This window comes from Schistocerca nitens, chromosome 11 (genome assembly GCF_023898315.1).
Source record: "Schistocerca nitens isolate TAMUIC-IGC-003100 chromosome 11, iqSchNite1.1, whole genome shotgun sequence".
Taxonomy (NCBI): domain Eukaryota; kingdom Metazoa; phylum Arthropoda; class Insecta; order Orthoptera; family Acrididae; genus Schistocerca; species Schistocerca nitens.
In genome coordinates this window covers 177,592,141-177,617,128 of record NC_064624.1, presented here as the reverse complement: position 1 = coordinate 177,617,128, position 24,988 = coordinate 177,592,141, and the positions used below count along the sequence as shown (strand labels likewise).

The 24,988-nt window shown below is 42.5% G+C and overlaps 1 protein-coding gene across 1 annotated transcript in view; it reads left to right on the top strand.

The window, feature by feature from the left end:
* Nucleotides 1–24,988, top strand: part of LOC126213007 (uncharacterized) — a 38,787-nt gene that overhangs the window by 5,052 nt on the left and 8,747 nt on the right. Inside the window, exon 2 of the mRNA XM_049940561.1 lies at nucleotides 22,483–23,062. Within this exon, the coding sequence (XP_049796518.1) occupies nucleotides 22,494–23,062 (569 nt within the window). The 5' untranslated portion in view covers nucleotides 22,483–22,493. The remainder of the gene's footprint in view (nucleotides 1–22,482; nucleotides 23,063–24,988) is intronic.

The following is a 24,988-nucleotide window of genomic DNA, read 5'->3' as shown; positions in this document are numbered from 1 at the left end:
AACAGCAATTATTGTGATGGATTTCAGTGAAAATTATTCCTTTGTTATACAAAATGAGATCCAAAGTTACCACTGGAATAGAGGTGGTTGTACTCTGCACCCAGTTGGAATTTTCCTAGGAAATGAGGAAAACAATGTTTTTGTTTCCAACCACTGTTTTATTAGTGATGACCAAGAACATGACACTGGTTTTGTTAACTCTGTACAAAAAGGAATTACAAAGTGGCTGTCATTACATCATACTGACATTGTCTCAGTTCACTACTTTACAGATGGTTGTGCTGGGCAGTACAAAAATAGAAACAGTTTTAAAAATTTGACTGAACACTTGAGAGACATTTGAACCCCCAACACTCTTTTTTTGCAACAAGTCATGGGAAGTCAATTTGTGATGGCCTAGGAGGAACTATTAAAAGAATTTTAAGGAAAGCCAGTCTACAGCTTTCAGATGAAGAACAAATAATGGCAGCAATCAATGTGTACAAGTTTTGTGAAAAAAATATTGAAGACATTCATTTTCACTTTATTGACAAAAAAGAAGCTGATTTGCTACGGTTAAAACTAGAAAAACGTTTTTTCAGCAACCCGAACCATTCCTGGAACAAGAAGTTTTCATAACTTCAAACCACTTCCAACAAACAACCTTGAAATTAGAAGGACTACAGATAGTGTAAAACCCTCCTTAGTCTTTTCTTTCCATTCTTCTTCTGATTGGGTTCGTGTTGAACCATGCGAATCATGATGGTAACTGGTACTTTGGACAGGTAAAAACAATATTCAATGATGAAGAAGATGCAGAAATTCTATTTCTACATCCTTCAGGACCAGCTGCATCATTTTATTGGCCTGAAAGAGAAGATTCTTGCATAGTGCCTTTGGAGCACATAGTCTGTGTAGTAGACGCACCTCAAACAAGCGGCACTGGAAGAATGTATTACTTCAAAAAAGACCGTATCAAAAGAACTGAAAGCTCTTGGATGAAGTGGAAAAACAGTTTGAATCAGCATTTATGTTTATTAAAAAGACAAAATTACTCAAAAAATTCAGTGTTTCAAGCAATCAGTTGGGTTATACATAAGTGTTGTAAGAACACTATCTTTGTACACAATTCTAATGTAATCTACTATAATTAATAAACATGTTAAAAAGCCATCATTATTTTTGTTTTATCAAGTAGCCTATATGTTTAAGAGTAAATTAAAACAAACTTGAGCATTCTATCAGGTCTGAGACTCTAGATATTGCAATTCTTATAAAACAAAACATCCGTTAAAAAAAAAGAAAAAAAATACATATATATATATATTTTTTTCATAGAAAATATTAATGTATTTTAATAGTATCATTTTTATCTTAAAATATGTATAATAAATAAACTTGCTGCAAAAATTCATGATGTTATCTAAAAGAGTTTTTAAGATAAGCAATTTTAAAGTTCTGAATACAAATTAAATTTACCATTTCCAAAGGTTCGTAAAATGCAAAACATAAAAACTTTAAAAATTTATAAAAAAAATTATAAGAGATACAGCAAAAAAAATTTTGCAGGTGTTGTCAGGATGGTATTAGAACCATTTAAGCCAAATTTGATGAAAATCTAAGGAGGTGGGTGTAAAATTTATTTTTTATTGGGTGATTTGATATGGAATGACCCTGACATTGTAAGTACGGTGTCGAAGTAATGTTCGTGTAACAGATAGAGAGAGGATTACCATCAGTTCTCTGGTATATAATGTTTTGTGTCGTAACTGGCCAACTTTTCCATCAAAAATATATATTTTAGAGTCACACACTTCCCCCCTCACCCAGGTTAAATTTCTGCCGGTGCTCAAATCCCCAAGATCAAAAAACAAAGTAGCAACCAAATCAGCGTTTATCTGTTATGCTACACCATATTGCCAGTGGCAATTCTTTCGAAGAATAAATTTGCAAGTGCAGTGTCACCTTAAAAGTATTCCATGCATAGTTATAGAAACATGTCACTAAACTATTATGTGCAGATAGGTAATTTAGACCCACACAAATATCCATTTTTACATTATCTATAATTTCGCAGTACTTACTTTTTAAAAAATCATTGGTCTTTGTAGTCTTTCCTTGTGTTTTAAGAGCAGCTAATAATACAATTCATTCGTAACGTTTCCATTTTGTACTCGTACGCCTGACATCCCACAATGCTGGCAATTATTTCGATGGTAGTCATAACCCTCATTCGTCTGGTTTTGAACATATTTTCAACACCGTAAGAACAACAACAAACAGTGAACACAAAAGATATCCATGAACTAGTACAATACTGCTCACAGAGGACGAAATATTTGAAAGGTTTTTGAAGTTCTGGCCGGCCGCGGTGGTCTCGCGGTTCTAGGCGCGCAGTCCGGAACCGTGCGACTGCTACGGTTGCAGGTTCGAATCCTGCCTTGGGCATGGATGTGTGTGATGTCCTTAGGTTAGTTAGGTTTAAGTAGTTCTAAGTTCTAGGGGACTGATGACCACAGCAGTTGAGTCCCATAGTGCTCAGAGCCATTTGATTTTTTTTTTTTAAGTGCTCAATATTATTGCGCAATCTATCAATCTCACATCTATATATTTGGGGCCGCTTTAGTATTTATGATGTAACAGACTGCTCATGTTTTTATCTATCGAGATATTTCCAAACATGGAGCTTTTTGAGTTTCTTTATGTACCGGTACCATTATGTTACAACCGGTAGCCAGGGGTGATGGCAAGGGGAAGGGGGGGGGGGTATATAGCCTCCCCCCCCCACACCATTGGAGTATAATTTTTCACTGGATAAAATAACTTCAGAAATCAGCGAATATATTACTTCGACAGTTTCAATCATTTTTTGATATATATAATTATGTAGCAATATAGGTTGCAATGTATTTCAAATACATTGTAACAAAAGAATAATAGTGGCAAATAGCTTACTATCGAAACAAATAAATATCATTAAACTTAAAATGGGTGTCTTATTATTTATTTATATATCTAAAAACAAAGATGATGTGACTTACCAAACGAAAGCGCTGGCAGGTCGATAGACACACAAACAAACACCAACATACACACAAAATTCAAGCTTTCGCAACAAACTGTTGCCTCATCAGGAAAGAAGGAAAGACGAAAGGATCCGTCCTTTTTCCCCCTAAGGTTATTCTTTCCGCTCCCGGGATTGGAATGACTCCTTACCCTCTCCCTTAAAACCCACATCCTTTCGTCTTTCCCTCTTTCCTGATGAGGCAACAGTTGCGAAAGCTTGAATTTTGTGTGTATGTTTGTGTGTCTATCGACCTGCCAGCACTTTCGTTTGGTAAGTCACATCATCTTTGTTTTTAGATATATTTTTCCCACGTGGAATGTTTCCCTCTATTATATTATTATTTATTAATATACACTGGATGTGTATTAATGTAAGAGTATAATCAAGAAGGCTATAATGCCGGGTATCCTACCAACCCTTAATTTGCTGACCCTCAACACAAACTTTGAAGTTGCCGGACATCTTGGTCAAATCGTATTATTTTCCCAGGCGCACACATTCCGTAGACTTGTTTATACCTTGAACTCCAAAACAGTTACCAAAAACTTTAAGCAACACCAAATTTTACCAGTTTGTCAGTGAAGGATCCCAACTCTCCTTTTGTTAAGTGGTATTTTCCATCCCCCCACGCCATTATCAACCCCTTGACTAACTTATAGAATCGCCCCTGCTGGTAGCACTCAAATTACGAAAATCACAAAGTAGGCCCAGGGGCGATTCTACAAGTCGGTCAAGGGTGGGGCTAACAGGGAGGTGGTTTGGGGGAATGGAATATCACTTAACAAAAGGAGAGTTGGGGTCCTCCACTGACAAATTGGTAAAATTTGGTGTTGGTTAAAGTACTTTATGGTAACTGTTTTGGAGTTCAGGGTAAAAAATGTGTATTAATAAATAATAAGATGCCCATTTTAAGTTAAATAATATTTATTGGTTCAGATAGCCGCTTTTGTTCTTTTGTTGAAATGTGTTTGAAATACATTGCAACCTGTATTTCTACATAATTAAAAAAAAAAAAAAATTGAAAGTGTTGGAGTAATACACTGTCCTCCATAGGTTTGGAAACACCATGCTGCATATTACAACGGAGCAAGATGGAAGTGATCTATGTGAGTTATTGGTTAGAATACAAAATAGCAAATGGTTAATAATAACACGTTCAAAATTGTACACTTAATTATTGTACATATACATACATATTGGAATATACTAGTATTGCTCCATTTTATGTAAACCGATGTAACCTGTCCAAGCAGTTCTACTGAACACACCAGGTGGCATGATTAGACATCATGGCTATGTAGGGGTACGTCGTTTACATTTCTGGTCACTTGTAGTTGCGTTTACATAAAAGTATAACACGTCACGAAAGTAACTGAAAATTGCCCCAAAGTGCCAGATTCCATATGAATCATGGGTAATGGTAATCCCTTTGCACCAAGAAGTCAATAGTGTCTTACAAATAGCAAAGAAATTGATGATTTCCATCAGTGGAGTTGTCAAAACCATACGCTGGCATCAAGAAACAGGCTCCTATGGAGATCATCCTCACTCAGGTAGTGACAAACATAGCAGATCAAAAACTGTCCCTGAATTGACTGCTGAACTAAACGCAACAAGGGATACACCGATGAGTGAGTCAACAGTGAGATGACACCTAGCAGACAACAACCTCAGAGGTTATGTAGCAACAAGGAAACCACTGTTGCACCCTGTTAACAAGAAGAAAAGGCTTCATTGGGCTAAGACACACCAACATTGGACAACGGGGGATTGGGAAAGAGTCTTATTCACTTGTGAACTCAAGTTCGAAATATGTGGAAGTAAACGCCGTCAATTTGTACACCGTTTACCCCATGAAAGCTTGAATCCTCATTGCATAATTTCCACTGTATAGCATTGGGGGGGGGGGGGGGGTTCTGTGATGGTATGGGGATCTTTAAGAGGGAATAAAGTTGGGGATTTGGTAAAAATAGATGGAAAAATGAACCAAAAGGATTATCATGCAATTCTCCAGTGACATGCTAAGGCATCTGGTTTGCGTCCGATTGGGAAAGGGTTTGCCTTGCAGCAAGACAACGACCTGAAACATATGTCTTGCTTGTGTCAGAACTATGTGAACTCTCTAGAGGTTCGTGGTGGTGATGTTGTCTTCAGTCCTGAGACTGGTTTGATGCAGCTCTCCACGCTACTCTATCCTGTGCAAGATTCTTCATCTCCCCGTACCTACTGCAACCTACATCCTTCTGAATTTGCTTAGTGTATTCATCTCTCGGTCTCCCTCTATGAGTTTTACCCTCCACGCTGCCCTCCAATGCTAAATTTGTGATCCCTTGATGCCTCAGAACATGTCCTACCAACCGGTCCCTTCTTCTTGTCAAGTTGTGCCACAAACTCCTCTTCTCCCCAATTCTATTCAATACCTCCTCATTAGTTATGTGATCTACCCATCTAATCTTCAGCATTCTTCTGTAGCACCACATTTCGAAAGCTTCTATTCTCTTCTTGTCCAAACTATTTATCGTCAATGTTTCACTTCCATACATGGCTACACTCCTTACAAATACTTTCAGAAACGACTTCCTGACACTTAAATCTATTTAAAAACGTGGAATGGCCGCCCCAATCCCCTGGTGGTAACACAATCGAGCTGCTTTGGGATGAATTGGACAGGAGGATCCGAAAACGGGAAATCATGAGTGGTTCACAATTGTGGGAGGTCGTGCAGCAAGAACGGAGATTAATTCCAACTGAAACCTTGGAAAAACTGACGTAGTGCATGGCGAGTGTGTGCAGGGCACTGATGAAAGCAAAGGCTGGCTATTTTGAGGAATCGAAAATTTAATTGTTGCGTCTTCCTGTGTCTTATTTGAGCTTAATAAACATTTGGAAAACAACAAAATGCATTTTTATACTGTATTTCCTTTCCATTGTCTACAATTACTAGGTGTTTCCAAACTTAAGGGAGGGCAGTGTATATTTGCAGATAACTATAGCCCCCCCCCCCCTTTCCACCACCCCTGAGTAGGCCCAGTGGCACCTCAAATTGATACTAATTTAGTTTAATATGGTATCCATTCAGTCCAATAAATGTAAAAATTAGTAGGACTGTTACCCAATATAATGCCAAAAAAAGAAACAGGTTGCAGCAAGTAAACATGTTCTGTTGTTGCCTGTTATCGAATCCCTGCTTGCAGTAAGACTAAGGCGTTTCATAAAAAGATCAGCTTTTACTTGTTTCAGTTTGAAGAATGGTTAGATGCAGCTGCACCTGCATATCTGAACAACTGCTGCAGCCTACATGTAAGTGAATATGCGTTCATGCCTTCGTCTCTTACAGTGACCCCTCCCCTCCCGTACCAAATTGATAACTGCTTGATGCCACAGCATGTGTCCTATTAACCAGTCCCTTCTTTTAGTCAAGTTATGTCATAAATTTCTTTTTGTGGTTACGTAATCTACGTATTTAATCTTCATCATTCTTTTATAGGACCACATTTCAAAAGCTATTGTGCTCTACCCTGAACAGCTTATCGTCCACTTGTCACTACCGTGCAAGGCTAAACTCCGAGGAAATACCTTCAGAAAAGACTTTACAAAACACAAATTTATATTCTGTGTTGACAATTTCCCTTTTTCTGGAAATGCTTTCCTTGCTATAGCCAGGCTGAATTTTATATTCTTCGCTTCAACCATCAGCTGCTATTGTGCAGCTCAAATAACAAAATTACCACCACATTACCTGATTTATTTACACTATATTCCATTACCATTGTTTTACTTCTGTTGACGCTCATTTTATATCCTTTTTTGAGGATACTACCTATTCCAGTAAACAGCTTTTCCATGTCTTCAGATGCCTGTCAGAATTATAATGTAATTGGCAAACCACAAAGTTTTTGTTTCTTCTGTCTAAACTTTCATTTCTTCTGTGAACTTTTCTTTGTTTTGCTTTGCTTGCTTGTTCAGAGGACAGATGAATAACACCGGGGGTAGGCTACACAACTGTCTCATTCTCTTCTCATTTGCAAACACGCAGAATAGAATAAGAATCATTCACGTTTATGCTCTTCAGTTATGCTGCCGCATATGACCATCTTCACTACACGATATTTCAACAATCCATCTGGCCGCCATCATCAGGTGGGATCGCTGAGTACGCAATCACGCTGAACCTGAATGAATATCAGAAATGGCGGCTTATTTATAGCCCGGGTCCAGGCCACTGTGCCTGTGCGAGAAACGGAAGAGCTGCCCACCTACGAAGTGAAGAATTGCAGCACCGCCAGTGGTAGAAACTGGCAAAAGTTATAAATCGCAAACTAAGATGTCGCATGTCGAAAACAAGACTTGTTATTATATCAGATAAAACAGGGTTCCATATCTTGCTTAAAGGAAAACCTTTATCTCTATTAATAATGTCCTCAGGTAATCATATTTCGATGGATTCCTTGAGCATACAATCCCAGTAACGAGAAGCCAGAGCAATAATTTGCATCTCTTTAAACAACATGTTATGCCCTTCATTGAGACAGTGTTCAGCGACGGCAGATTTTTCAGGCTGGAAGTGCCGCAACATGATGTGGCATGAACTCGACTAATATCTGAAGTAGTGATGGAGGGAACTGACACAGTGAATCCTGCAGGGCTGTCCGTAGATCCGTAAGAGTATGAAAGGGTAGAGATCTGTTCTGAACAGCAGGTTGCAAGGCATCCCCGATATGCTTGATAATGTTCATGTCTGGGGAGTTTGGTGGCCAGTGGAAGTGTTTGAACTCGGGAGTGTTCCTGGCACCACTCTGTAGCAATTCTGGACGTGTAGGGTGTTGCATTGTGCTGTTACAACTGCCCAAGTCCGTCAGACTTGTTGTTTTACCAGATCCCTTGTGTTCACGGTACACTCGACAAATAGTCGTAAGGGAGAATCCCCACTTCATTGCTACCACGAAGATTCTGTGTGCCATTGCTCGTGCGCCGACTATAACGCCATGTTCAAACTCACTTAAATCTTGATAAACTGCCTTTTTGGCAGCAGTAACCGATCTAATAGCTGTGCCAGATACTTGTTATCTCATATAGGCGTTGCCGACCGCTGCACCGTATTCTTCATGTTTACGTATCTCTGTATTTGAAAACGCATGGCTATACAAGTTTCTTTGGCGCTTCAGTGTATTACACATACTGGATTTCAGTGACTGTCTTATGTCTGCCATTTAGATGATGCAGTGGATCAAAATAGACAGAGGGTATCGATCGGTGTAGCGTTCGAGTTGCAAGTATGGGCAGTCTTGTAGACTGCTGCTTGTAATTTTCATTCATGCAATTTGTAAAGCATTAATTAAGGTATGTATGATTAAACTGAACTGTCTGTCTGGATCAAAAAATAAATTTATTGCTGTTCATTATATGCTTATGCTCATGCCCATGTCTAACGCAGACTTTTGAACTTAGTCATAGGAGGAAAGAAGTTACTGTGCTAATTATCATTAGTTTCTTAATGGATTAACTCAGTAATAAATTTATTTTGCTTTGTAGACAAAATAAAACAAAATAATGATTGACACGCACAATTTTCTTTCCTTTAGGCCTATTAATAATGATTGACAATACTGACAGAAATTTTCTTGTGCTTTGTTGGCTGAAAGAAGCAAGCCAAACGTTTGCCAGATTAGATTCAGTCATTGTACAGTATTTTGTAGTTTTCACATTTTAATTTGTGTACTTTGACAGTGGGTTTTACTTTTCCACTCTTTACATCTCGGGCCTGTTGCTCTTCTGTTCACTGAAACTAAGAAGTTCCTGGGACTCGTGCTCAATAGGAAACTTTCTCGGTCCTCCTACGTGTCTTACCTGACCGACCACTGTACCCGATCCCTCAGTGTCCTGTGTGTCCTCAGTGGTATTTCCTGGGGTGCTTGTAGCGGGACTTTGAATTTCCCTCAAATATAAATTATACCGTCGCAGCTGTATGAGCGCTCGACGGCAGAGCAAATACTAAAATTGTAACTCTTTTTTTTGTTTTCTATCCGTCTACTGTCTCTCAAGAGCGGAAGCTCAATGCAGACATAAAAAACTTATTTGCTAGTCTTGACCTGATTTTAATGTGTAGACATATTGCGGAAATTGTTATGAAATTCGGAGGATGGAAGTAGCAAAGTAAATTAAATTGCATTCAGTATCAAGATGATTTTAATTTGTATAAATTAGTGATTCCTGGACGATTGCAAGATTTCGGAGCAGACTTTTCACGCAGAAATGAAGTAGGAGATTTTTTAAGACCTGGACGCCGCACGAAAGAAGACATGTTAACGTGGTAAAGGATGAACTCTTATCCACGCCATTTCCCCCTGTCAGTTACATTTGTTATTCGCTGTCTCTTTTCAAATAATTTTTGTAGTGGAAATTGGTTTGACTTTTGCTCAGAAACGCCACAAGGACCAACCCAACAATAGCTTTTCCGAATCACGAAGTCCGATAACTTTTCTGTAATAAAAAGTCCAATTTGCATTTCATTCTTTCACTTTTTTCACAGTCATTAACGATTTTAAAACCCACTTTTTATTCACCTTTTCTTCCCACATTTTCAATCCTTTCTTTTCTTCTCTTTTTCTTTTTTATTATTTAACCACTACAAGCTGATCGTAATACTCCCCTCCGTTTGTACTCGTCCCTTGTCCGTTTGAAACTAAACTGTGGGTGGTCCGTTTGTACCTCTGCACATCTGTCCATCTCGCACCTTCCCAACGCAGTCCACCGTCGTGGCATCCATTTGGTTACGGGCGCCTTTTGCGCAAACCCGGTTGAGAGTGCATACAGAAGCTGCCCAACTACTGCTGTCATACCGACACGATGTTCTCCTCTGTGTATGCGCATGCTGTTTGTCTGCCACGCCTGGCCACCCGTCCTAAGCCACCTTCGTGCAGGCCTCTCCCAGGGACTCTGTGGTTCTCTGCCAGCTCCGCATTGGCCACGCTCGGGTGGCACACGGTTACCTCTTGCGCCGTGATGACCCACCTCCGTGTCGGTGCGGCGCCCGGCTGACAGTGGTCCGTATCTTGGCTGCCCTGCGAAGGACTCTTCAGGTACCGGACTCGTTGCCATTAATTTTAGCTGACGAGGCCTTATCAGCTAATTTAGTTACACGTTTTATATGTGACGGTGCTTTATCATCCTGTGTAAGTTTTAGTGCATGTCCTTTGTCCCTTTGTGTTCTCCACTCTAAAGCTGTTAGGGTGGATGTTTCAGTGTGTCGCAGAGTGGCTGGCTTTTCCTTTTTATTCGTGTGGTCAGCCAGCCACAGTCATCTGCTTTCCTGTTTTTACTTCTTCTAACAGTTCCTTGCTTCTGTGATTTTCTTTTCCTGTTTTGTCAACGGTAGTGCTGGTTGTCCTTCTGTTGTTCTTCTGGTTCTTCCTTTTTCCTGTTATTGTGCTGTACGTCTCCTTTTCTTCTTTCCCTTGTGTAATTATTTTACCTGGAACGAGGGACATGACCTCACAGTTTGGTCCCTTCTTCCCCCCTCTTTTAAACCAACCGACCAATCAACCGAAGCATCTTTCTTCAATGACTTGTTTGGCTACCAATATAGGGTGCATCCCTCTTCTATGTTACTTCACGGAGTTTGCTTTCAGCTATTGCTCCGGCAGCTTATCTTCACACTACCTATAACTTTCCCGACAGGTGTGAACCCTTCACCACCTCGGCTTCGTGCGGCGGCCGGTGCTCACCTTGGACTTCATTTGCTTCCTTAGGATACTACCCCAGACACTTGCTATAGCTGTAAGTTTCTCGACCTTTGCACGGATTCTTGTGATAGTACCTTTGCGTACACTGGTGGCTGTCGGAGTGACTGTGGTACCGGGTGTGCCTTCGCGTCGGCACTGACGATTTTCGGTATCGGCTTCCGGAACACTGCTCAGTAGTTACAGCAGAGTAATCTGCCTAGTATCTGTTTGCTGTATACAGTCCATCCTGTAGTGCAACAGGTCCAGGGAATCTTCCAATTGCTCAGTCTTGATGGACCCACTGTGATGTTTATGTGGGTCCCGGGTCATGTCGGTCCCGTGGGAAACGAGGCCACTGGCACTGTTGCCGAGGCTGCAGTCCTCCTACCCTGGCCTGGTAATTCTTCCAGTGCTCTTTGTTGCCACCTATCGGCAGGTGGTGTCACTTTGGCATCACCACTGATCTTCCCTTCACGGGCACAAGCTCCGGGCAATTAAACCTCTCCCAGTGACTTGACCAGCCTTCTCTCAGCCCCTCGCCCTGAGGACATCATTTTAGCTAGGTTGCATATTGGGCAGTGTCTTTTCAGCCATTGCCATTTGTTAAGTGGTGCTCCCTCGCCATTTTGTGCTCACTATCATCAACCTATGAGGGTTTGCCATTTCCTGACTGTTTGCCATTTCCTTTTTTTTAACCACTTACATTCTGATGTGTGTTTGCCGTCTTGAGTTATTGGCTGTCTTAGCGAATGACACCCGGTCTGTCAACCGTGTTTTACTTTTTATCCATCGTAGCAATATGGCAGAGAACATTTAATCCTAAGTTCGTGATTGCCATTGTCTCTACAGTGTATTTTGTGGTTCTTTCGCTCTTTCCTTCCATCAATTAGGAAATGTGTAGTTCCTTTTAACTCCTTTTTCGGATTAGTGTTCCGAGGTTCTGACATGGGCGTGTAGGAACTTACTTGTTTTTTGAGACGGGGTTGTAGCCTCTCCCCGATGCTATTCAATCTGTATATTGAGCAAGCAGTAAAGGAAACAAAAGAAAAGTTCGGAGTAGGCATTAAAATCCGTGGAGAAGAAATAAAAACTTTGAGGTTCGCCAATGACATTGTAATTCTGTCAGAGACGGCAAAGGACTTGGAAGAGCAGTTGAACAGAATGGATAGTGCCTTGAAAGGAGGATATAAGATGAACATCAACAAAAGCAAAACGAGGATAATGGAATGTAGTCAAATTAAGTTGGGCAATATGCGGAGGATAATTAGATTAGGAAATGAGAGACTTAAAGTAGTAAAGGAGTTTTGCTATTTGGGGAGCAAAATTACTGATGATGGTCGAAGTAGAGAGGATATAAAATGTAGACTGGCCATGGAAAGGAAAGTGTTTCTGAAGAAGAGAAATTTGTTAACATCGAGTATAGATTTAAGTGTCAGGAAGTCGTGTCTGAAAGTATTTGTATGGAAGTGAAACGTGGACGATAAATAGTTTAGACAAAAAGAGAATACAAGCCTTCGAAATTTGGTGCTACAGAAGAATGCTGAAGATTAGTTGGGTAGATCACGTAACTAATGAGGAGGTATTGAATAGGATTGGGGAGAAGAGGAGTTTGTGGCACAACTTGACTAGAAGAAGGGATTGGTTGGTAGGACATGTTCTAGGGTATCAAGGGATCACCAATTTAGTACTGGAGGGCAACATGGAGGGTAAAAATGGTAGAGGGAGACCAAGAGATGAATACACTAAGCAGATTCAGAAGGATGTAGGCTGCAGTAGGTACTGGGAGATGAAGAAGCCTGCACAGGATGGAGTAGAATGAAGAGCTGCATCGAACCAGTCTCAGGACTGAAGACCACAACAACAACAAATGGAAACAAAACTTTACGCGTGTACGAAGTACGCAGCGTGGCGTCTCGTGTTATAAAAAAAAAATGGCACACCCACTTAAGTCTGGAAATCTGACCCAAGATCTCTAAAAATGAAAAGCTGTCCCCTGATGATGACACTGTTCGAAATCGGGAGAAGGGATGAATGACAGAAACGTTAATGCTTCACTAGCTGTGATACATAAGAGAACTATGTCATGGCGGGCCTTCCAAACCACCAGCGAAGCTTTGCCTTGATGCATTTCATGGTCATCTCACTGACGACATAATAACAAAGATCCACAGCCTAACCAGTGCTGGAGGAATGACTTCTGTGTTACAATCTCTGGATGTTAGTATAAATAAATCTGTCAAAAGTTACTTTCAGGAACAGTATGAAAATTGGATTTATTAATCAAACTGTGAGCTGACTCTGTCAGGGAAAATTAAGAGTGCTGCGCCCAAGATTATTGCAGACTGGTTTTTGGCTGCCTGGAAAAGCATCGAAGCACCTGCGATCATTAAATTGTTCAAGAAATGCTATATTTCAAATACTCTGGATGGCAGTGAAGATGATGTGCTCTGGAAGGACACAGAGAATGATAGGGAAAGAGTAAATTGAACCTATTTCTGGTGCAGGCTCCTCAGAGGATACCAGTAATTATGACATTTGTGAATAATGATTAGTAATGCCTGTAATTTATGGTATGTATGTCTCCATGTCATGTAGGTAATAAAGTTGAGCATTCTTTTTTAATAATGACTGTATCACTTAACAGGGGATTAAGAGTTGTTGTTTTGGTAGTTTTGTGTATTGTGTAAAATAAATTTTGTGTACCTGTGATGTGCCAACAAAGTCTTTCTTATTATTTTAATTTTTAAAATAAGTGTCCATATTACATTCAATTGCGCTTTAGATTTGCCTAAATATGGTAGATTTGATTTTCGTTATTCTGGCTACTTTTGTCAGGTGATGGAATCTGAATGGCATGACATACTTATTGCAGGTGTGCTTAAAAGGACTCTTAAAATGTCTTACATGTCTGATTAACTGCAGCATTACTATAAATATGCATCCAACCATTCTAAAAGTGAGTACTGTGAAACCACTGTATAAAAATAGAAGTGCGGAAGCACTCTCCAACTATAGACGACTCATTAATTCCCATATTTAGCAAGATATTTGAAATGATTGCCCTTTCCAGAATATTGACTCTTTCACAAAATTCAAAGTGGTAATAGATTTTTGTCACAGGCTCCAAAAAAGAGCTAAGCATGACCATAGCTTTCTGTCTGTTGGACCAGAGGATGCCTATTACAGACGTATTTTTAGACCTGGCAAAAGCTTTAGGCTTTGTAAACCATAGGTTACTTCTAAGAAAGCTGAAGTCATAATCTACCGGGGATCGATCCGTGCGCATTATAACCGCATACCTGTTGAATCGTAAGCAATGCGTTAAACTAATATACAAATTGATGTTAAACTGTGAACTTTCAATGTACCATTGAAACAGTTACAGAAGGTGAACCTCAGAACTAGATCCTTTGTCCATTTCTCTTCCTGATATACACTGCCTGACAAAAAAATTGAAGCATCCACAATTGGATGTCAATTTAACTTTGTACATGTATGTGCTATTGGTGGGTATAAAAACTATTTGAGTTGCAATTCTCTGTGAGAGTAGAATGGCCAGCAGAGCACATTAATGTTAGTGTTGTTAGAAAAGGGACACAAACACGATCGGATGTTGTATGATCAATGTGATTGACATGTAGGTGACTGTTAACAGAGGTACAAGCATGTGGAATCGGTTCCCAAATACGGGTATGATGTTACAAAGCTATGCGAAATGGAGCGAGCGTGTAATGACTGCAGTAGGAAAGGCAACTTGCCAGCTTCAGCGTATTGGGTGAGTTTAAGGAATCTGTGGACCGTCTGTAAAGGCAACTGCGTACAGAACTCTAGTGCGACTCATTCTTGACAACTGCTTAAGTGGTTGGGATGGAACAGGAAATGAAATGACTAGTGGTGGTTCAAGGTACCCTCTGCCATACATCACGTAGTGGCTGGAGTGTAGATGTAGATGCCACATACTTGTGTGAGGGAGCAGTATCAGTATTGGACAGAGTTGGAAAGGAGCGTCATTGTGATTCTCTTTGGCCAGTTGTTCAGATCTTGCAGTATCCAGATTTACGGTGCTTTCGATTTGACAGTGGCTCGATGTCGTCTGCACGGGTATCTGAAGGCGCTCGTACTCACTGTCGAAGTACCGGTCGACCACATCTGACTACCATAAGGGAGGATAGCCATGTATACTGAGCACATTGTAACCCCTTCACAGCTGTCGCTGCAGTTTGAGAATAGGTAATGGATTCCTTGCAACTTCTGTCATCCCACACGATTGGTTGGAGATTAGCAGCAGCTGGACTAGGGAATGGTCTGCCATTAACATCGTAACACTGACAGCTGCGTTTAGAGTTGTGAGAGAAACAGATGAAATTGTAAAATTGAACGGAGCTACAGCGCCCGATGGATTCCCTGTCGGACTGTGTACTGAATTTGTGGCCGAGTTAGCCTCTCTTCTAACTATAATCTATCGTAGGTGCCTCGAACAAAAACCGTGCCTAGTTCTTGGAAAAAGACACAGGTCACACCTGTCTACAAGAAGAGGAGCAGAAATGATGCACAAAACTACCATTCAGTATCCTTGACGTCGATTTGTTGTAGAATCTTAGAACATATTCGGAGCTGAAATGTAATGAGGTATCTCGAACAGAATAACTTCTGCTGTGCCAACCGGCACAGATTTAAAAAACATTGATAGTGTAACACCCAACTCGCACTTTTCTCTCGTGACATACCGAAAGCTTTGGATCGAGGCAACGGGTTGATGCAGTGTTTCTTGATTTCTGAAAAGCATTTGACTAGGGGAAATTTAAGTTTTCAGACAAGGGCAGTGCAGATGGTCACAGGTTTGTTTAATCCATGGGAGAGTGTCACAGAGATACCAAAGGAACTGAACTGGCAGACTGTTGAAGACAGGCATAAACTATCCCGAGAAAGCCTACTAACGAAGTTTAAAGAATTCGTTTTAAATGATTACACTAGGGATATACTACAAACCCCTACGTACCGTATTTACTTGAATCTAAGCCGCACTCGAATCTAAGCCACACCAGAAAAATGAGACTCGAAATCAAGGAAAAAAAATTTTCCCGAATCTAAGCCGCATCTGAAATTTGAGACTCGAATTCAAGGGGAGAGAAAAGTTTTAGGCCGCATCTCCAAATCGAAACAAAGTTGGTCCATTGTAATAGGAGACACAATTTAGGTTGAATGAATGACGAAACAGCTACAGTGGATTGGTTCGAGTCGTAACCTTAGCAGTTAAGCTTTACCAGGTAGCCATTGCTATGCGTCAGGTGCTCCGTGCGTATTTATACGGGTACCCTTCCTTTTTCATGTGCTTCAGTTTGAATTGATTGCTTATTTTTCTTTGATCTGAAAAGCGTCGTTTTCTTTGTTATAAGTGTTTACGTCACTCTAAGCTGAAAATGCATTACTGTACTGTGTCATGCATTGTTTGTCGCATTCTAATGGTGCGTGTTTACGGCCTGTCACCGCTCGCGCCTTGCGGCATGGCTTGATTTAGTGCGCACTACCACTGTCTCATTAGCGAAACAATGGCAAGATACTGCTATTTGTTGTTACTTACACTGCGTTTGATAGAAGATGTTCTGAACGAGATTTTAGCGACAATTTTTCTCCGTTTGAAAATCGTTGCAGGCGCCTCTTTAGTACATTACATTCTGCACAGAAATTAGAGTCATCTTAGATTTAAAAATCTAGTCAATTGCTGTGCTTCATTTCTGACTGTATCACTATTAGGCGTAAGAATAATACGAATATAAACATGACATATGTATATTCTTCTGCGTTTGGAGTTGTCTCATTCTAGTTTCGTAGTTTATTAGGCAGACAGGATTTAAATGAGATAGCAGCAAACACGAAACAATACATGGCAAAATGTTTATATTCATATTATTCTTATGGTGAAGAGAATACTGCATGCGATTCACAATTCATAGAAGTTCCTATTAGCAACCATCTCTTCTCACAGGTAGGATAAAATTCAGAACGTAGAGTTGGCCATATTGACAAACATCCCAAGTAGTCTTGCCACTTGCCAGTCGGATTTTTGTAGTACATTGAAATGCTGCTACATTCGAAGATGAACAATACGGAATTTGTATTTACTTCGTTGGATAATGTATGAAAATGCAGTGGTCGAAACTCGGAGCGGAGAAAAAAAGCTCGTCTTCCACCTTTTTTTAAATTTATTTACTGACGCAGAGGATTTGGTGCCAGTATTTATCTTTGTGCCTCCTGCCTACAGAGCTTGCCTGTGTAGCGCTACATATATTCAACGGCAGAAGTTAGTTGTGGCGGCACCCACCAACGTTTTTCAGAACTTCCGCTTGCTTTGCACTCGATTCTAAGCCGCAGGCGGTTTTTTGGATTACAAAACCCGGAAAAAAAGTGCGGCTTAGATTCGAGGAAATACGGTATCGCTCACAGGTGGACCTTGAGGATAAGGCAAGAATAATTACTGCACGCCCAGAGGCATTCAATCAATCATTCTTCCTGCACTCAGTGTATGAGTGTAACAGGAAGAAACCCTAATACCTGGTACAATGGGATGTACCCTCTGCCACGCATGTCATGGTGGTTTGCAGAGTATATATGTAGATGTAGATTACTAAAGAATGGCCTCACATTGTGTTTGATGAATCATGGTTCTGCACTACTCCAGATGACAATGGTCGAGTACGGTGCTCATCTGGGGAGAGGACCTATTCTTAACAATGCCACTGTGGTGTTACTCCTGGCATTACGATTTGGTGAGCCAGGGCTTCACACTACGAGGTGCATTCAAGTTCTAAGGCCTCCGATTTTTTTTCTAATTAACTACTCACCCGAAATCGATGAAACTGGCGTTACTTCTCGACGTAATCGCCCTGCAGACGCACACATTTTTCACAACGCTGACGCCACGATTCCGTGGCAGCGGCGAAGGCTTCTTTAGGAGTCTGTTTTGACCACTGGAAAATCGCTGAGGCAATAGCAGCACGGCTGGTGAATGTGCGGCCACGGAGAGTGTCTTTCATTGTTGGAAAAAGCCAAAAGTCACTAGGAGCCAGGTCAGGTGAGTAGGGAGCACGAGGAATCACTTCAAAGTTGTTATCACGAAGAAACTGTTGCGTAACGTTAGCTCGATGTGTGGGTGCGTTGTCTTTGTCTTGGTGAAATGGCATACGCGCAGCCCTTCCCGGATGTTTTTGTTGCAGTGCAGGAGGGAATTTGTTCTTCAAAACATTTTCGTAGGATGCACCTGTTGCCGTAGTGCCCTTTGGAACGCAATGGGTAAGGATTACGCCCTCGCTGTCCCAGAACGTGGACACCATCATTTTTTCAGCACTGGCGGTTACCCAAAATTTTTTTGGTGGCGGTGAATCTGTGTACTTCCATTGAGCTGACTGGTGCTTTGTTACTAGATTGAAAAATGGCATCCACGTCTCATCCATTGTCACAACCGACGAAAAGAAAGTCCCATTCGTGCTGTCATTGCGCGTCAACATTGCTCGGCAACGTGCCACACGCGCAGCCGTGTGGTCGTCCGTCAGCATTCGTGGCACCCACCTGGATGACACTTTTCACCTTTTCAGGTCGTCATGCAGGAGTGTGTGCACAGAGCCCACAGAAATGCCAACTCTGGAGGCGATCTGTTCGACAGTCGTTCGGCGATCCCCCAAAACAATTCTCTCCACTTTCTCGATCGTGTCGTCAGACCGGCTTGTGCGAGCCCGAGGTTGTTTCGGTTTGTTGTCACATGATGTTCTGCCTTCATTAAACTGTCGCACCCACAAACGCACTTTCGACACATCCATAACTCCGTCACCACATGTCTCCTTCAACTGTCGATGAATTTCAATTGGTTTCACACCATGCAAATTCAGAAAACGAATGATTGCACGCTGTTCAAGTAAGGAAAATGTCGCCATTTTAAGTATTTAAAACAGTTCTCATTCTCGCCGCTGGCGGTAAAATTCCATCTGCTGTACGGTGCTGCCATCTCTGGGACGTATTGACAATGAACGCGGCCTCATTTTAAATCAATGCGCATGTTTCTATCTCTTTCCAGTCTGGAGAAAAAAATCGGAGGCCTTAGAACTTGAATGCACCTCGTACAGTCATATGTTTCCTCATTTAACAGAAAATCTGGGACACTTTTGCACCTCGACCGACCTACTTATTAACCTGATCTCGAACCTGTAGGAAAGATCTGGGACTATTTGAAGCACTGGGTGAAACATAGGAATCATTAATGGATTGGGTAGCTCTGTGCAATTTAATCATTGCTAAGTGACTTTGGCCTACCTGATAAATTTGTCAATTTTCTTCCTCACTGAATTGAAGCTGTTATAAAGGCCATATTTTCTGTTACATGGTATCAGTATGATATGTCCTGGATGGACCAATTTTTTTCTAGTGTGCTTATTAGAGATGTAGGAATAAATATGATTCTCTCTCTCGCTCTCTCTCTCTCTCTCTCTCTCTCTCTCTCTCTCTCTCTCTCTCTCACGCACACCACACCACACACACACACACACACACACACACAAAGTTGATTTGATCTCTCAAAAGTGAGGAAGTGTAAATGAACTTTCAAAGTGTATTCATATCCCCTTTCACATGTGTTCCACTCCGTGACGGTGTTCTTTCAGAAATGTGTGTGGCTTATATTGTTGTTATGCAATAGTATATAGTAAAAACCCATCTTAGCATCTTACAAAGCCCGTTATTATTTTAGAATTAACTATGTTCGAAAAAGAATGCTCTCAAAATGTAGTCTGTTTTTAAAATAGTTCATACAATCACCATGTGATGCACTTGGCTGCTCAGTAGCCTTCGCTGAGGTCATTCAGGTTTCAACTTCGTTGCAAGATGAGAGAGTACCTAGTGCTAAGGAACCGTGAAGGCACTGGGGCGCAATATTTCATCAGGGGAAGAAATTTCCCATTTGATGTGATTCCCTCTGTGCACAACAAGCACCAAAACTTACGAACCCAGCAGAGAAAAAAAAACCAGAATACAGAAGCCTCTCTTTGTGTCTCACTACAGTAGTACATATTGTGCTGCCGGATATAGAGACATGTTCAAGTATGGGGAAACGAGCTAACAGATACCTCAGCCAAGAAGGCTTGCAGGGGAGCCTGTGTGACAGTGTGTGCCAGTCCCCTGCTCTCGAGTCAGAAAGTCAGAAACTCTTACAGCAGGAGTGTCTGGCAGTGAAAGACGACAAGCTACGGTCGAGGAAATGGACTGTCTGGCCGTGGTGTAGCTCACAGCATCCACTGTGACGACACAAAGTCACCTTGAACTCTGTGATTTGTACGTTATATATAAAAGCGTGGCTTTATACCTGAATTTGTTTTTGGGGTGGGGGAGGCGGGATCCCACCCACTGCAGAATATGGTACTTATGGTGTACAGTCACCTTGTACCACATTTTAATAGTGCATTTTATCTTCTTTCCAGGTGATAACACTAAATTTGACTGGTGAAGCTGACCTCTTTATTGTCTGACAGTCAGACGACAGTAAGAAAGCATATTTGGGCCACAGCCTAAGCTCATAGGTGGGAGGTCGAGTGTCACCAAGTGGCTGGCCCATCCTCTTGTAGTTCAGTGCTCATCCAGACACATATATCTGCCTTTTGATCAGTTATTGTTTCCTCAAGCTCTTGCCTCCATTTCAAGTGTGTGTGTGTGTGTGTGTGTGTGTGTGTGTGTGTGTGTGTGTGTTCTGGAGGAGAGGCAGGGAAGTATTCCCCAGATCTTCCAGGGAAATATTTTTTTTATTTTGGTATCACTTTTTTTAACTTTTTAAACAGTGTAACCAAACACATCATTTAAGCGGGGCACGAACCGAAACATTCCTGTCACCGTCACACCAAAGGGGACTTCTGCTGTGTTTTTTCTCTCTGAAATAGTAAACGGTTTTTCATTATGCAGTGTTTGATAGGAAGTTTTTTCCTGGAATGAATACTGGCTCATCCATAAGAAGCAGCTCTGGTGACAGATCTCATGAAGGAAAATTGTTTCATATACACTCCTGGAAATTGAAATAAGAACACCGTGAATTCATTGTCCCAGGAAGGGGAAACTTTATTGACACATTCCTGGGGTCAGATACATCACATGATCACACTGACAGAACCACAGGCACATAGACACAGGCAACAGAGCATGCACAATGTCGGCACTAGTACAGTGTATATCTACCTTTCGCAGCAATGCAGGCTGCTATTCTCCCATGGAGACGATCGTAGAGATGCTGGATGTAGTCCTGTGGAACGGCTTGCCATGCCATTTCCACCTGGCGCCTCAGTTGGACCAGCGTTCGTGCTGGACGTGCAGACCGCGTGAGACGACGCTTCATCCAGTCCCAAACATGCTCAATGGGGGACAGATCCGGAGATCTTGCTGGCCAGGGTAGTTGACTTACACCTTCTAGAGCACGTCGGGTGGCACGGGATACATGCGGACGTGCATTGTCCTGTTGGAACAGCAAGTTCCCTTGCCGGTCTAGGAATGGTAGAACGATGGGTTCGATGACGGTTTGGATGTACCGTGCACTATTCAGTGTCCTCTCGACGATCACCAGTGGTGTACGGCCAGTGTAGGAGATCGCTCCCCACACCGTGATGCCGGGTTTTGGCCCCGTGTGCCTCGGTCGTATGCAGTCCTGATTGTGGCGCTCACCTGCACGGCGCCAAACACGCATACGACCATCATTGGCACCGAGGCAGAAGCGACTCTCATCGCTGAAGACGACACGTCTCCATTCGTCCCTCCATTCACGCCTGTCGCGACACCACTGGAGGCGGGCTGCACGATGTTGGGGCGTGAGCGGAAGACGGCCTAACGGTGTGCGGGACCGTAGCCCAGCTTCATGGAGACGGTTGCGAATGGTCCTTGCCGATACCCCAGGAGCAACAGTGTCCCTAATTTGCTGGGAAGTGGCGGTGCGGTCCCCTACGGCACTGCGTAGGATCCTACGGTCTTGGCGTGCATCCGTGCGTCGCTGCGGTCCGGTCCCAGGTCGACGGGCACGTGCACCTTCCGCCGACCACTGGCGACAACATCGATGTACTGTGGAGACCTCACGCCACACGTGTTGAGCAATTCGGCGGTACGTCCACCCGGCCTCCCGCATGCCCACTATACGCCCTCGCTCAAAGTCCGTCAACTGCACATACGGTTCACGTCCACGCTGTCGCGGCATGCTACCAGTGTTAAAGACTGCGATGGAGCTCCGTATGCCACGGCAAACTGGCTGACACTGACGGCGGCGGTGCACAAATGCTGCGCAGCTAGCGCCATTTGACGGCCAACACCGCGGTTCCTGGTGTGTCCGCTGTGCCGTGCGTGTGATCATTGCTTGTACAGCCCTCTCGCAGTGTCCGGAGCAAGTATGGTGGGTCTGACACACCAGTGTCAATGTGTTCTTTTTTCCATTTCCAGGAGTGTAGTTTATACAGGCAGCACAACAGTGAATTCAGATTAATCTGAGCAGTGCTCGAATAATGCAGTCCACAGGACAATTCAGGGTATGAAATAAATACATGAAGACAAGTAGTTGTGACCGGCACACAGACTACAATTCTGCTAAATAAGGATGAATGCTGGGAGGAGAAATACGTGTTTGTTTGATAAGAGATGTAAAGAATCTACAGATTTGCTATTTAGTAACGTTTGAAAATTAAAGTTGTGTCACGTGTGTTTCAGAAGTGATCGTAATGGCTACAACCGACACTAAGGACGGCAGTTTCGCGAGCGATATGGGTGCTCTGTTAGAATCCGGCGAGGGTGCGGATGTGACTCTGGTGGTCGGCACCTCGCAGCTGCCGGCGCACAGTCTCGTGTTAGCGGCGAGGAGCCCCGTCTTTGCCGCCACGTTCCGGAGCGACACGAAAGAAGCCCGCAGTCGTCGAATCGAGATAACTGACGTGCGGGAAGCTGTGCTGAGGCAGCTGCTGCGTTTCGTGTACACCGACGAAGCTCCGCAGCTAGCGAGCACGGCAGCCGAGCTGTTGGCCGCCTCTGACAAGTACGACCTGCCGTTGCTCAAAAAGAGGTGCGAGCAGCAGCTGGCGCAGGGCCTGAGTGTGGACAACGCTGCCGCCACTGCAGCCCTAGCTGTGCTGCACTCCTGTTCGCAGCTCGAGAGTGCAGCTGTGAACTTCATAGCGAGCCACCCCGAGGTGATGATCTCTGCCGGTTGGATAAATGTGCTGCGGAGCAATGCAGAGGCCGCAGTACAAATCTGCACTCTGGCGGCGGCGGCGGCAGCAGCACCAAACATCAGGTCTGAGCAGCATTGTGTGTGTGTGTGTGTGTGTGTGTGTGTGTGTGTGTGTGTGTGTGTGTGTGTAAAAAAGGCAAAAAAATTCCCTGTACTCATCACATGTGGGTTTTTTAGGTCAGAGAATTCCCACCCTAGGCCCAACAAGACGCCTCCTGAGACGCGGCGCGGTAGGAGTAGGCAAAATGCAACAGGGAATAACAATATTAATGTGCTAATAGTAAACTGCAGGAGCGTCTATAGAAAGGTCCCAGAACTGCTCTCATTAATAAACGGCCACAATGACCACATAGTACTAGGGACAGAAAGTTGGCTGAGACCAGATGTAAACAGTAATGAAATTCTAAACTCAGATTGGAATGTATACCGCAGAGACAGGCTGACAGTGAAAGGGGAGGCGTGTTTATAGCGATAAGAAGTGCAGTAGTATCGAAGGAAATTGACGGAGATCCGAAATGTGAAATAATTTGGGTGAAGGTCACGGTTAAAGCAGGCTCAGACACGGTAATTGGATGTCTCTATAGGCCCCCTGACTCAGCAGCTGTTGTGGTTGAGCACCTGAAGGATAATTAGGAAAATATTTCGAGTAGATTCCCCACCATGTTATAGTTCTGGGTGGAGATTTTAATTTGCTGGATATAGACTGGGAGACTCAAACGTTCATAATGGGTGGCAGGGACAAAGAATCCAGTGAAATTTTTTTAAGTGCTGTACCTGAAAACTACCTTGCGCAGTTAAACAGAGAATGACTCGTGGCAATAACATATTACATCTTCTGGTGACAAACAGACCCGAACTATTTGAAACAGTTAACACGGAACAGGGAATCGGCGATTATAAAGCGGTTACTGCATCGATGATTTCAGCCGTAAATAGAAATATTAAAAAAGGTAGGAAGATTTTTCTGTTTAGCAAAAGTGACAAAAAGCAGATTTCAGAGTATCTGTTTTAAGTACAGATAGTGTTGAGTATCAGTGGACAAAGTTCAAAATCATCGTACAATATGCGTTAGATGAGTATGTGCCAAGCAAGATCGTAAGATATGGAAAAAAGCCACCGTGGTACAACAACCGAGTTAGAAAACTGCTGCAGAAGCAAAGGGAACTTCACAGCAAACATAAACATAGCCAACGCGTTGCAGACAAACAAAAATTACGCGAAGCGAAATGTAGTGTGACGAGGGCCATGCGAGAGGCGTTCAATGAATTCGAATGTAAAGTTCTATGTACTGACTTGGCAGAAAATCCTAAGAAATTTTGGTCTTATGTCAAAGCGGTAGGGTGGATCAAAACAAAATGTCCAGACACTCTGACCAAAATGGTATTGAAACAAAGGATGACAGACTAAAGGACGAAATACTAAATGTCTTTTTCCAAAGCTGTTTCACAGAGGAAGACTGCACTGTAGTTCCTTCTCTAGATTGTCGCACAGATGACAAAATGGTAGACATCGAAATAGACGACAGAGGGATAGAGAAACAATTAAAATCGCTCAAAAGAGGGAAGGCCGCTAGACCTTATAGGATACCAGTTCGATTTTACACAGAGTACGAGAAGGAACTTGCCCCCCTTCTTGCAGCGGTCTACCGTAATTCTCTAGAAGAGCGTAGCATTCCAAAGGATTGGAAAAGGGCACAGGTCATCTCCGTTTTCAAGAAGGGATTGTGCAGAACTATAGACTTATATCTCTAATGTCGATCAGTTGTAGAATTTTGGAACGCATATTGTGTTAGAGTGCAATGACTTTTCTGGAAACTAGAAATCTACTCTGCAGGAATCAGCATGGGTTTCAAAAAAGACGTTCGTGTGAAGCCCAGCTCGCGCTATTTGTCCACGAGACTCAGAGGGCCATAGACACGGGTTCCCAGGTAGATGCCGTGTTTCTTGACTTCCGTAAGGTGTTCGATACAGGTCCCCACAGTCGTTTAAT